The following is a 12,923-nucleotide window of genomic DNA, read 5'->3' as shown; positions in this document are numbered from 1 at the left end:
AGGAGGCTGGAGGGAGGAGGCTGAAATACAGTACAGACCAGAGGAGGCTGGTTGGGGGAGGCTGGAATACAGTACAGACCAGAGGAGGCTGGTGGGGGAGGCTGGAATACAGTACAGACCAGAGGAGGCTGATGCGAGGAGGCTGGAATACAGAACAGACCAGAGGAGGCTGGTGGGGGAGGCTGGAATACAGTACAGACCAGAGGAGGCTGGAATACAGAACAGACCAGAGAAGGCTGGAATACAGAACAGACCAGAGGAGGCTGGTGGGGGAGGCTGGAATATAGTACAGACCAGAGGAGGCTGGTGTGGGGAGGCTGGAATACAGAACAGACCAGAGGAGGCTGGTGGGAGGAGGCTGGAATACAGTACAGACCAGAGGAGGCTGGTGGGAGTAGGCTGGAATACAGAACAGACCAGAGGAGGCTGGTGGGAGGAGGCTGGGATACAGAACAGACCAGAGGAGGCTGGTTGGGGGAGGTTGGAATACAGAACAGACCAGAGGAGGCTGGTGGGGGAGGCTGGAAAACAGAACAGACCAGAGGAGGCTGGAATACAGTACAGACCAGAGGAGGGTGGTGGGGGAGGCTGGAATACAGAACAGACCAGAGGAATCCCCCAGGAGGGTATCTCTCCAGGAACAGGGTAGGACAGGTCTGATAACAGGGTAGGACAGGTCTGATACAGGTCTGATAACAGGGTAGGACAGGTCTGATAACAGGGTAGGGCAGGTCTGATAACAGGGTAGGGCAGGTCTGATAACAAGGTAGGACAGGTCTGAATACAGGGTAGGACAGGTCTGATAACAGGGTAGGGCAGGTCTGACTACAGGGTAGGACAGGTCTGACAACAGGGTAGGACAGGTCTGATAGCAGGGTAGGACAGGTCTGATAACAGGGTAGGGCAGGTCTGACAACAGGGTAGGGCAGGTCTGATAACAGGGTAGGACAGGTCTGATAACAGGGTAGGGCAGGTCTGACAACAGGGTAGGACAGGTCTGATAACAAGGTAGGACAGGTATGAATACAGGGTAGGACAGGTCTGATAACAGGGTAGGACAGGTCTGATAACAGGGTAGGGAAGGTCTGATAACAGGGTAGGACAGGTCTAATAACAGGGTAGGACAGGTCTGATAACAGGGTAGGACAGGTCTAATAACAGGGTAGGACAGGTCTAATAACAGGGTAGCACAGGTCTGATAACAGGGTATTCATAATTTCACTGTGAGGTCTACTACACCTGTTGTATTCAGCATTTCACTGTGAGGTCTACTACACCTGTTGTATTCATCATTTCACTGTGAGGTCTAATACACCTGTTGTATTCAGCATTTCACTGTGAGGTCTACTACACCTGTTGTATTCAGCATTTCACTGTGAGGTCTACTACACCTGTTGTATTCAGCATTTCACTGTAAGGTCTACTACACCTGTTGTATTCAGCATTTCACTGTGAGGTCTACTACACCTGTTGTATTCAGCATTTCACTGTGAGGTCTACTACACCTGTTGTATTCAGCATTTCACTGTGAGGTCTACTACACCTGTTGTATTCAGCATTTCACTGTGAGGTCTACTACACCTGTTGTATTCAGCATTTCACTGTAAGGTCTACTACACCTGTTGTATTCAGCATTTCACTGTGAGGTCTACTACACCTGTTGTATTCAGCATTTCACTGTGAGGTCTACTACACCTGTTTTATTCAGCATTTCACTGTGAGGTCTACTACACCTGTTGTATTCAGTATTTCACTGTGAGGTCTACTACACCTGTTGTATTCAGCATTTCACTGTGAGGTCTACTACACCTGTTGTATTCAGCATTTCACTGTGAGGTCTACTACACCTGTTGTATTCAGCATTTCACTGTGAGGTCTACTACACCTGTTGTATTCAGCATTTCACTGTGAGGTCTACTACACCTGTTGTATTCATCATTTCACTGTCAGGTCTACTACACCTGTTGTATTCAGTATTTCACTGTGAGGTCTACTACACCTGTTGTATTCAGCATTTCACTGTGAGGTCTACTACACCTGTTGTATTCAGCATTTCACTGTGAGGTCTACTACACCTGTTGTATTCAGCATTTCACTGTGAGGTCTACTACACCTGTTGTATTCAGCATTTCACTGTGAGGTCTACTACACCTGTTGTATTCAGCATTTCACTGTGAGGTCTACTACACCTGTTGTATTCATCATTTCACTGTGAGGTCTACTACACCTGTTGTATTCATCATTTCACTGTGAGGTCTACTACACCTGTTGTATTCAGCATTTCACTGTGAGGTCTACTACACCTGTTGTATTCATCATTTCACTGTGAGGGGTACTACACCTGTTGTATTCAGCATTTAACTGTGAGGTCTACTACACCTGTTGTATTCAGCATTTCACTGTGAGGTCTACTACACCTGTTGTATTCATCATTTCACTGTGAGGTCTACTACACCTGTTGTATTCAGCATTTCACTGTGAGGTCTACTACACCTGTTGTATTCATCATTTCACTGTGAGGTCTACTACACCTGTTGTATTCATCATTTCACTGTGAGGTCTACTACACCTGTTGTATTCAGCATTTCACTGTGAGGTCTACTACACCTGTTGTATTCAGCAGTTCACTGTGAGGTCTACTACACCTGTTGTATTCAGCATTTCACTGTGAGGTCTACTACACCTGTTGTATTCAGCATTTCACTGTAAGGTCTACTACACCTGTTGTATTCAGCATTTAACTGTAAGGTCTACTACACCTGTTGTATTCAGCATTTAACTGTGAGGTCTACTACACCTGTTGTATTCAGCATTTCACTGTGAGGTCTACTACACCTGTTGTATTCAGCATTTCACTGTGAGGTCTACTACACCTGTTGTATTCAGCATTTCACTGTAAGGTCTACTACACCTGTTGTATTCATCATTTCACTGTGAGGTCTACTACACCTGTTGTATTCAGCATTTAACTGTAAGGTCTACTACACCTGTTGTATTCAGCATTTCACTGTGAGGTCTACTACACCTGTTGTATTCAGTATTTCACTGTGAGGTCTACTACACCTGTTGTATTCAGCATTTCACTGTAAGGTCTACTACACCTGTTGTATTCAGTATTTCACTGTGAGGTCTACTACACCTGTTGTATTCAGCATTTCACTGTCAGGTCTACTACACCTGTTCCGTGACAAATAAACTTTGATTTGAAAACATCTGCTGCACGAATACCGACAAACCAATGGCAATTAATTTTTTATTTTGGCAGAAAATAAACGTGCATATGTGTGTGTGTGTGTGTAGTCTGTGGTGTGTGTGTGTGTGTGTGTATGTATGGTGTGTATTAGTCGTCAGCTCCTATGTTGTGGAACAGACAAGACATTGACTCTCCACAGTGGATCCTCCGTACAGCTTCAGACAGGATCAGAGAAACATCAACCGTCTTTATCTTACAACACTGGAGCTTCTGGGACGAGTGGGGAATCGTGTTGGTTACCACCACCTAGAGAAGACAGAGACAGAGAGACAGACAGACGGGCAGAGAGAGACAGAGACAGCGAGACAGACAGACGGGAAGAGAGACAGACGGATGGGCAGAGAGACAAACAGACAGACGGAAGAGAGAGAGAGAGAGACTAAATCAAGAGAATCATGAGAAAACGAATAAAGCTCCAACTAGACAGACAGACCCCCCCGCTCCCCTCCGTTCCCGTCCCCTCCGTTCCCTCCCGTTCCCCTCCCCTCCGTTCCCGTTCCCTCCCCTCCGTTCCCGTTCCCTCCGTTCCCGTCCCCTCCGGTCCCTCCCGTTCCCGTCCCCTCCGTTCCCGTCCCCTCCGTTCCCGTCGCCTCCCCGTTCCCTCCCCTCCGTTCCCCTCCCCTCCGTTCCCTCCCATTCCCGTCCCCTCCCCTCCGTTCCCTCCCGTTCCCGTCCCCTCCCCCTCCGTTCCCGTTCCCTCCGTTCCCGTCCCCTCCCCCTCCGTTCCCGTTCCCTCCCCTCCGTTCCCCTCCCCCTCCGTTCCCGCCCCTTCCGTTTCCGTCCCCTCCGTTCCCGTCCCCTCCCCGTTCCCTACCCTCCGTTCCCGTCCCCTCCCCATTCCCTACCCTCCCCTACGTTCCCGTCCCATCCGTTCCCGTCGCCTCCCCGTCCCCTCCCCTCCGTTCCCGTCCCCTCCGTTCCCGTCCCCTCCTTTCCTGTCCCCTCCCCTCCGTTCCCGTCCCCTCCCCGTTCCCTACCCTCCGTTCCCGTCCCCTCCGTTCCCGTCCCCTCCGTTCCCGTCCCCTCCCCATTCCCTACCCTCCGTTCCCTCCCCTACGTTCCCGTCCCCTCCGTTCCCGTCCCCTCCGTTCCAGTCCCCTCCCGTCCCCTCCCCTCCGTTCAAGTCCCCTCCCCTCCGTTCAAGTCCCCTCTTACCTGACTAATGGCTGACTCCTGGAGGATTCTGGGAGCGTCCGCAGACAGGATGGCGTGTGTTGCCATGGCGATGATCGGCCCCGCCCCCCTCTCCCTTAGCATCTCCGCTGCCGCCACAAAACCCACCGCATCATCGATGATGTCATCCTGACACACACACACACACCAGGTTAACACACATACACACCTCCCCCGTCCTGCCCTGACGATGTCACACAGCCTCCTCCCTGACCTCTGACCCCAGCCACTCACCACGATGATGGCGATGCGTCCGGCCACATCTCCTACGACTGTGATAGGATGCTTCTCCTTAGGGATACAGACTGACAGAGAGAGAGACGGTAATGAGGCCTGTTATCTACTGACCCAGAGTCAGATGATCTCCTTAGGGATACAGACCGACAGAGAGAGAGACGGTAATGAGGCCCGTTATCTACTGACCCAGAGTCAGATGATCTCCTTAGGGATACAGACTGACAGAGAGAGAGACGGTAATGAGACCCGTTATCTACTGACCCAAAGTCAGATGAGGCCCTGTATCTACTGACCCAGAGTCCGATGAACAGGGAACTGTGTGTCTCTAACAGGGAGCTAACCTACCCAACCCTGCCTTTAGGGAACTGTGTGTCTCTAACAGGGAACTGTGTGTCTCTAACAGGGAACTGTGTGTCTCTAACAGGGAACTGTGTGTCTCTAACAGGGAGCTAACCTACCCAACCCTGCCTTTAGGGAACTGTGTGTCTCTAACAGGGAACTGTGTGTCTCTTACAGGGAACTGTGTGTCTCTAACAGGGAACTGTGTGTCTCTAACAGGGAACTGTGTGTCTCTAACAGGGAACTGTGTGTCTCTAACAGGGAACTGTGTGTCTCTAACAGGGAACTGTGTGTCTCTAACAGGGAACTGTGTGTCTCTTACAGGGTAGTTCAGGTAGACCTCCGGTGGTTCTGACTGTCGGAGGAGAGTGCCGTCCGTCCAGCAGGTCCGTCTCTGCATCTCCGTGGATCACAGCAATAGACACACGCAACCTCTCGGCGAGGGACTGGGCCCTAGACAACAGAGACAGCGATACAGACACAGAGACAGACTTAGTTGTAGTGTGTTAATTCATAGTGAACTTAAGGAATGAGCGTCAGGGTAACTCACCTCTTAGAGACAGAGACAGAGACAGAGAGACAGAGACAGAGAAATGAGCGTCAGGGTAACTCACCTCTTAGAGACAGAGACAGAGACAGAGAGACAGAGACAGAGAAATGAGCGTCAGGGTAACTCACCTCTTAGAGACAGAGAGACAGAGACAGAGAGACAGAGAGACAGAGAAATGAGCGTCAGGGTAACTCACCTCTTAGAGACAGAGACAGAGACAGAGAGACAGAGACAGAGAAATGAGCGTCAGGGTAACTCACCTCTTAGAGACAGAGAGACAGAGACAGAGAGACAGAGACAGAGAGACAGAGACAGAGAAATGAGTGTCAGGGTAACTCACCTCTTAGAGACAGAGACAGAGACAGAGAGACAGAGAGACAAGAGGAATGAGCGTCAGGGTAACTCACCTCTTAGAGACAGAGAGACAGAGAAATGAGCGTCAGGGTAACTCACCTCTTAGAGACAGAGACAGAGAGACAGAGACAGAGAAATGAGCGTCAGGGTAACTCACCTCTTAGAGACAGAGAGACAGAGAGACAGAGAAATGAGCGTCAGGGTAACTCACCTCTTAGAGACAGAGAGACAGAGAGACAGAGAAATGAGCGTCAGGGTAACTCACCTCTTAGAGACAGAGACAGAGAAATGAGCGTCAGGGTAACTCACCTCTTAGAGACAGAGACAGAGAGACAGAGATAGAGACAGAGACAGAGAGACAGAGAAATTAGCGTCAGGGTAACTCACCTCTTAGCGGAGGACGGTGATTTGGCCACGATAACGGCATTATGGTAGTCTGGAATCTACAGGGAGACAACAAGGAGTTATGGGTCGTGGAGTTTGGAATCTACAGGGAGACAACAAGGAGTTATGGGTAGTGGAGTTTGGAATCTACAGGGAGACAACAATGAGTTATGGGTAGTGTAGTTTGGAATCTACAGGGAGACAACAAGGAGTTATGGGTCGTGGAGTTTGGAATCTACAGGGAGACAACAAGGAGTTATGGGTAGTGGAGTTTGGAATCTACAGGGAGACAACAATGAGTTATGGGTAGTGGAGTTTGGAATCTAGAGGGAGACAAGAAGGAGTTATGGGTCGTGGAGTTTGGAATCTACAGGGAGACAACAATGAGTTATGGGTAGTGGAGTTTGGAATCTAGAGGGAGACAACAAGGAGTTATGGGTCGTGGAGTTTGGAATCTACAGGGAGACAACAAGGAGTTATGGGTAGTGGAGTTTGGAATCTACAGGGAGACAACAATGAGTTATGGGTAGTGGAGTTTGGAATCTAGAGGGAGACAACAAGGAGTTATGGGTAGTGTAGTTTGGAATCTACAGGGAGACAACAAGGAGTTATGGGTCGTGGAGTTTGGAATCTACAGGGAGACAACAAGGAGTTATGGGTCGTGGAGTTTGGAATCTACAGGGAGACAACAATGAGTTATGGGTAGTGGAGTTTGGAATCTAGAGGGAGACAACAAGGAGTTATGGGTAGTGTAGTTTGGAATCTACAGGGAGACAACAAGGAGTTATGGGTCGTGGAGTTTGGAATCTACAGGGAGACAACAAGGAGTTATGGGTCGTGGAGTTTGGAATCTACAGGGAGACAACAAGGAGTTATGGGTAGTGGAGTTTGGAATCTACAGGGAGACAACAAGGAGTTATGGGTCGTGTAGTTTGGAATCTACAGGGAGACAACAAGGAGTTATGGGTAGTGTAGTTTGGAATCTACAGGGAGACAACAAGGAGTTATGGGTAGTGGAGTTTGGAATCTACAGGGAGACAACAAGGAGTTATGGGTAGTGGAGTTTGGAATCTACAGGGAGACAACAAGGAGTTATGGGTAGGGCATCCTCCTGTATGTACTGTAGTAGTAGGGGGTTGTGGGTAGTGTAGTCATCCCTCCTCCTGTATGTACTGTAGTAGGAAGGGGTTGTGGTTAGTGTAGTCCTACCTCCTCCTGTATGTACTGTAGTAGGAGGGAGTTGTGGGTAGTGTAGTCCTAACTCCTCCTGTATGTAATGCAGTAGGAGGGGGTTGTGGGTAGTGTAGTCCTCCCTCCTCCTCTATGTACTGTAGTAGGAGGGGGTTGTGGGTAGTGTAGTCCTACCTCCTGTATGTAATGCAGTAGGAGGGGGTTGTGGGTAGTGTAGTCCTCCCTCCTCCTGTATGTACTGTAGTAGGAGGGGGTTGTGGGTAGTGTAGTCCTACCTCCTCCTGTATGTACTGCAGTAGGAGGGGGTTGTGGGTAGTGTAGTCCCATCTCCTCCTGTATGTACTGTAGTAGTAGGGGGTTGTGGGTAGTGTAGTCATCCCTCCTGTATGTACTGTAGTAGGAGGGGGTTGTGGGTAGTGTAGTCCTACCTCCTCCTGTATGTACTGCAGTAGGAGGGGGTTGTGGGTAGTGTAGTCCTCCCTCCTGTATGTACTGTAGTAGGAGGGGGTTGTGGGTAGTGTAGTCCTAACTCCTCCTGTATGTAATGCAGTAGGAGGGGGTTGTGGGTAGTGTAGTCCTCCCTCCTCCTGTATGTACTGTAGTAGGAGGGGGTTGTGGGTAGTGTAGTCCTACCTCCTGTATGTAATGCAGTAGGAGGGGGTTGTGGGTAGTGTAGTCCTCCCTCCTCCTGTATGTACTGTAGTAGGAGGGGGTTGTGGGTAGTGTAGTCCTACCTCCTCCTGTATGTACTGCAGTAGGAGGGGGTTGTGGGTAGTGTAGTCCCATCTCCTCCTGTATGTACTGTAGTAGTAGGGGGTTGTGGGTAGTGTAGTCATCCCTCCTGTATGTACTGTAGTAGGAGGGGGTTGTGGGTAGTGTAGTCCTACCTCCTCCTGTATGTACTGCAGTAGGAGGGGGTTGTGGGTAGTGTAGTCCCATCTCCTCCTGTATGTAATGCAGTAGGAGGGGGTTGTGGGTAGTGTAGTCCTCCCTCCTGTATGTACTGTAGTAGGAGGGGGTTGTGGGTAGTGTAGTCCCATCTCCTCCTGTATGTAATGCAGTAGGAGGGGGTTGTGGGTAGTGTAGTCCTCCCTCCTGTATGTACTGTAGTAGGAGGGGGTTGTGGGTAGTGTAGTCCTACCTCCTCCTGTATGTACTGTAGTAGGAGGGGGTTGTGGGTAGTGTAGTCCTACCTCCTCCTGTATGTACTGTAGTAGGAGGGGGTTGTGGGTAGTGTAGTCCTACCTCCTCCTGTATGTACTGTAGTAGGAGGGGGTTGTGGGTAGTGTAGTCCTACCTCCTCCTGTATGTACTGTAGTAGGAGGGGGTTGTGGGTAGTGTAGTCCTACCTCCTCCTGTATGTACTGCAGTAGGAAGGGAGAAGCTCTCAGGTTGTCTACTGGGATGTTGAAGAAGCCCTGAATCTCCTTCTGATGAAGATCCACAGTGATGAGATGGGTCAGACCTACACACACATACATACGTCCGTCAGACCTAACACAGTGTAGATGAACCGTTATCTCCAACACATTCGATTGAAACATAACGTGTTGTCTCACCTGCCCTGCACATCAGAGAGGCGATCAGCTTACAGACGATGGATCCCCGTTTCCTCATCTTACACTGTTTACTGTAGGGTAGGTACGGCAGCACGCCACACACACTCCTCGCACACGCCGTCACACACCCATACGCCATCACACACAGCTCCATCAGGCACCGGTTCACATCCCTGCACACACACACACACAGTTTACTGTTACAGTAACACAAATACACAGAGAGAGGGAGAGCTCCATTGATAGAAGAATTTGAATATTTAAAGTAGTGACTAAAGTATTTCACCCTGAATCTGTAGAACTGGGTGAAATGTGTTAGAATCATAAGACTATAATCTATAATCTACTATAACCCAGTATAAACTGACGGTGTACACCAGGTGTATCCAGAATAAACTGACGGTGTACACCAGGTGTATCCTGTTATAAACTGACGGTGTACACCAGGTGTATCCTGTTATAAACTGACGGTGTACACCAGGTGTATCCAGAATAAACTGACGGTGTACACCAGGTGTATCCTGTTATAAACTGACGGTGTACACCAGGTGTATCCTGTTATAAACTGACACCAGGTGTATCCTGTTATAAACTGACGGTGTACACCAGGTGTATCCAGAATAAACTGACGGTGTACACCAGGTGTATTCTGTTATAAACTGACGGTGTACACCAGGTGTATGCTGTTATAAACTGACGGTGTACACCAGGTGTATCCTGTTATAAACTGACGGTGTACACCAGGTGTATCCTGTTATAAACTGACGGTGTACACCAGGTGTATCCTGTTATAAACTGACACCAGGTGTATCCTGTTATAAACTGACACCAGCTGTATTCTGTTATAAACTGACGGTGTACACCAGGTGTATCCTGTTATAAACTGACACCAGGTGTATCCAGTATAAACTGACGGTGTACACCAGGTGTATCCTGTTATAAACTGACGGTGTACACCAGGTGTATTCTGTTATAAACTGACACCAGGTGTATCCAGTATAAACTGATGGTGTACACCAGGTGTATCCTGTTATAAACTGACGGTGTACACCAGGTGTATGCTGTTATAAACTGACACCAGGTGTATCATGTTATAAACTGACGGTGTACACCAGGTGTATCCAGTATAAACTGACGGTGTACACCAGGTGTATCCTGTTATAAACTGACACCAGGTGTATCCTGTTATAAACTGACGGTGTACACCAGGTGTATCCTGTATAAACTGACGGTGAGATGGTCTGGATGATGTAGACGTCTTTCCCTCTGACCGACTCCTGGATCTGGATACGCGTTTCTATGGAGACAAAAGGTCAGGTCAGGGGTCACACAGAACCATTACCATCATCCTCCTCCTCCTCCTCTTCCTCACCTCCATTAGAATCCTGGTAGACTTCAGTCTTGCCCAGCTCTACTCCCAGTCTCCTATAGACAGACAGGTTAGGGTTAGCAGGTGTTATATAATACTCAACTAGAGGTGTTACTAGACAGACAGACAGACAGACAGACAGACAGACAGGCAGACGTGTTATATAATACTCAACTAGAGGTGTTACAGACAGACAGACAGGCAGGCAGGCAGGCAGACAGACGTGTTCTATAATATTAAACTACAGTCTCCTACCAGAGGGAAAGGTAACATGCTATTCAACTACAGTCTCCTACCAGAGGGAAAGGTAACATGCTATTCAACTAGTCTCCTACCAGAGGGAAAGGTAACATGCTATTCAACTACAGTCTCCTACCAGAGGGAAAGGTAACATGCTATTCAACTACAGTCTCCTACCAGAGGGAAAGGTAACATGCTATTCAACTACAGTCTCCTACCAGAGAGAAAGGTAACATGCTAACCCTGGGGGGTCCATGTCCGCTCTAGTTAAAGTGTTTCTATCTGACGTGTCCGCTCTAGTCAAGGCGTTTCTATCTGATGTGTAGTAAGAGGGAATCATGTCCACTCTAGTCATGGCGTTTCTATCTGATGTGTAGCAAGAGGGAATAATGTCCGCTCTAGTCAAGGCGTTTCTATCTGACGTGTAGTAAGAGGGAATCATGTCCGCTCTAGTCAAGGCGTTTCTATCTGCTACAGCCCTGGTGTAAACTGGAACATCTGGAAGGTGGGTGTGGTCTATTGACTCACTCTGCGATCCTATTGGCCAGCTCCATACAAGAGGGTGAGGAGTTAGCGGAGAACAGGACCAATCGGTCCTTTAGTTTGTCTACATTGGTCTTAGCCCCTCCCTCTGGGGGCGTGGCCAACCCCTGTCTGGGCTGCCACACTTCAGTGAGACCTTCCTGGAAAACACAACATTATTACCACACAAATCACATTTAATTTGTCAAACACAACAGTGAAATGCTTATTTACAAGCCCTTAACCAACAATGCAGATTTAAGAAAACAGGGTTAGGAAAATAAATTAAAGTAAAAAAAAAAAAAAATGGTTTAAATTGCACAATAAAATAACAATAATGTGTCTACACAGAAAACCATGAACCTGCTATAAAAACATTCACACAGAAACCCTAATCACTTCACCTCTGTGTCCAGTAGCTTCCTACTGTAGGTACCTGTCCTCCAAGTCATCCTCCGGGTATTTTGGATTCAGAACAGCAGAGTAACGACAACATGTAAGACGAAGATAAACTAGCTAGTACCATTAAGTAGTTAACTAACTAACTCACTCCTCTACAGCTTGGTCCTGGGCCCCCCTCCCCCATGGGTACACGTTTTGGTATTTACCCTAGTCCTGGGGCCCCCCTACCCCATGGTATTTACCCTAGTCCTGGGGCCCCCTTCCCCATGGAATTTACCCTAGCCACTACACAGCAGATTCAAATCATCAAAGCTTGATGATGAGTTGGTTAATTTGAATCTGCTGTGTCGTGCCTAGGGGCAGGGGCCCCAGGAGTTTGGTCTTCCGGTACCTTACCAGGTGGTTACCATGGTGACACCGGGGATGGGATCACCTGGCTGCTCAAGCACTTCCTGATAGCTAACGTTGTCTAGCAACAAACTAAGGAGTAAAAGTTATTACATACTAAACCACTTATATTTATAAATGTTTCAAAGTCTAAACTAACAAGAATATAACTAGCTACACTTTAATTGAGAGAGATTTTTTTAGGGGGTTTTAAGTTATCCAAGGTAAAAGCCGCTAGTTGTTGCTGACAGTTTCGTGATGAGCTGAACTCGTTACCGATTATTATCCCAGCGGTTTATCCCGTACTTCACCGTTTATAGTATTAGATGTGTCCAGGTTGCGATGCTTTGGGTCCTGACAGACAATATAAACAACGTGGTTATCGAATTAAATCTCTCACCAGTTTGCTTTCGGTGTCCAGTATAAAAAACGTATTAATTGTTCTTTCCAAATCAACAAGTCAACACTGGAGACATGAGTTGTGTTGACAGCTGTTTAGTAGACAGACACGAGTAGCACCGTCACCCAGCGGCAGAGTTGAACCTCCCACGTTTTATCCTCTCCACCTGAAGTCTTTCTGTTTTCACAAGAAACGTATGTTATTTTTTAATTTTTTTACAGAGATGTTGTGTGAGAAATGATCAGCAATATTTTAACTCTGGTTTTATCCGTAGTAGTGTAGAATTTGTTTTATTATTCTGCTGCTCAAACTAACTTGGTCCGACCGGATACGGAAGCACCCCCTCCGGAACATGAATATCTGGATCAGAGAGTTTCTAAACCAAGAGGCGCAATATTTTGAGACTTCCGGGAACACTTGTGAAATAGATCAATGAGATAAATGAACAATTCTTCCTTATTAGTTGTTAGTTTTCCTTAAATCTAAAAAAATCTACAATCTAGATTCAAGCCAATGTTTTAAGTAGTTGGACATGTTATTACTACAACTTCGTGAAAAATGAC

General features: G+C 47.9%; 1 protein-coding gene across 3 annotated transcripts; it reads right to left on the bottom strand.

The window, feature by feature from the left end:
- Nucleotides 1-3,225: 3,225 nt before the first annotated feature.
- Nucleotides 3,226-12,757, bottom strand: LOC110517297 (phosphoribosyl pyrophosphate synthase-associated protein 2-like). Of its 3 annotated transcripts, XM_036973579.1 has the most exons (12): nt 12,676-12,757; nt 12,361-12,537; nt 11,178-11,332; nt 10,413-10,465; nt 10,271-10,337; nt 9,041-9,213; nt 8,831-8,946; nt 6,294-6,349; nt 5,325-5,455; nt 4,661-4,731; nt 4,409-4,555; nt 3,226-3,499 (listed from the first exon to the last, which is right to left on the bottom strand). In XM_036973579.1, the coding sequence occupies exons 3-12, from the start codon at nt 11,201-11,203 to the stop codon at nt 3,341-3,343; spliced, it is 999 nt and encodes a 332-aa protein (XP_036829474.1). In that variant the 5' UTR covers nt 11,204-11,332; nt 12,361-12,537; nt 12,676-12,757; the 3' UTR covers nt 3,226-3,340. The 3 variants fall into 3 exon arrangements, with proteins under 3 accessions (XP_036829474.1, XP_036829473.1, XP_036829472.1); XM_036973578.1 differs by having other exon boundaries at nt 12,361-12,704; XM_036973577.1 differs by lacking the exons at nt 12,361-12,537; nt 12,676-12,757 and adding an exon at nt 11,576-12,348.
- Nucleotides 12,758-12,923: the final 166 nt, after the last annotated feature.

The sequence above is a fragment of the Oncorhynchus mykiss genome, unplaced genomic scaffold (genome assembly GCF_013265735.2).
Source record: "Oncorhynchus mykiss isolate Arlee unplaced genomic scaffold, USDA_OmykA_1.1 un_scaffold_270, whole genome shotgun sequence".
Classification (NCBI taxonomy): Eukaryota; Metazoa; Chordata; class Actinopteri; order Salmoniformes; family Salmonidae; genus Oncorhynchus; species Oncorhynchus mykiss.
Note: the sequence above shows the minus strand (reverse complement) of the source record. Positions and strands in the feature narration are given on the sequence as shown.

Coding starts and splice junctions, on each gene's coding strand:
- LOC110517297 (XM_036973577.1), bottom strand. CDS start 11,623: ATGACTTGGAGGACAGGTACCTACAGTAGGAAGCTACTGGACACAGAG. Junction 11,333..11,575: donor GGAAGCTACTGGACACAGAG/GTGAAGTGATTA, acceptor TGTGTTTTCCAG/GAAGGTCTCACTGAAGTGTG. Junction 10,338..10,412: donor CTACCAGGATTCTAATGGAG/GTGAGGAAGAGG, acceptor TTGTCTCCATAG/AAACGCGTATCCAGATCCAG.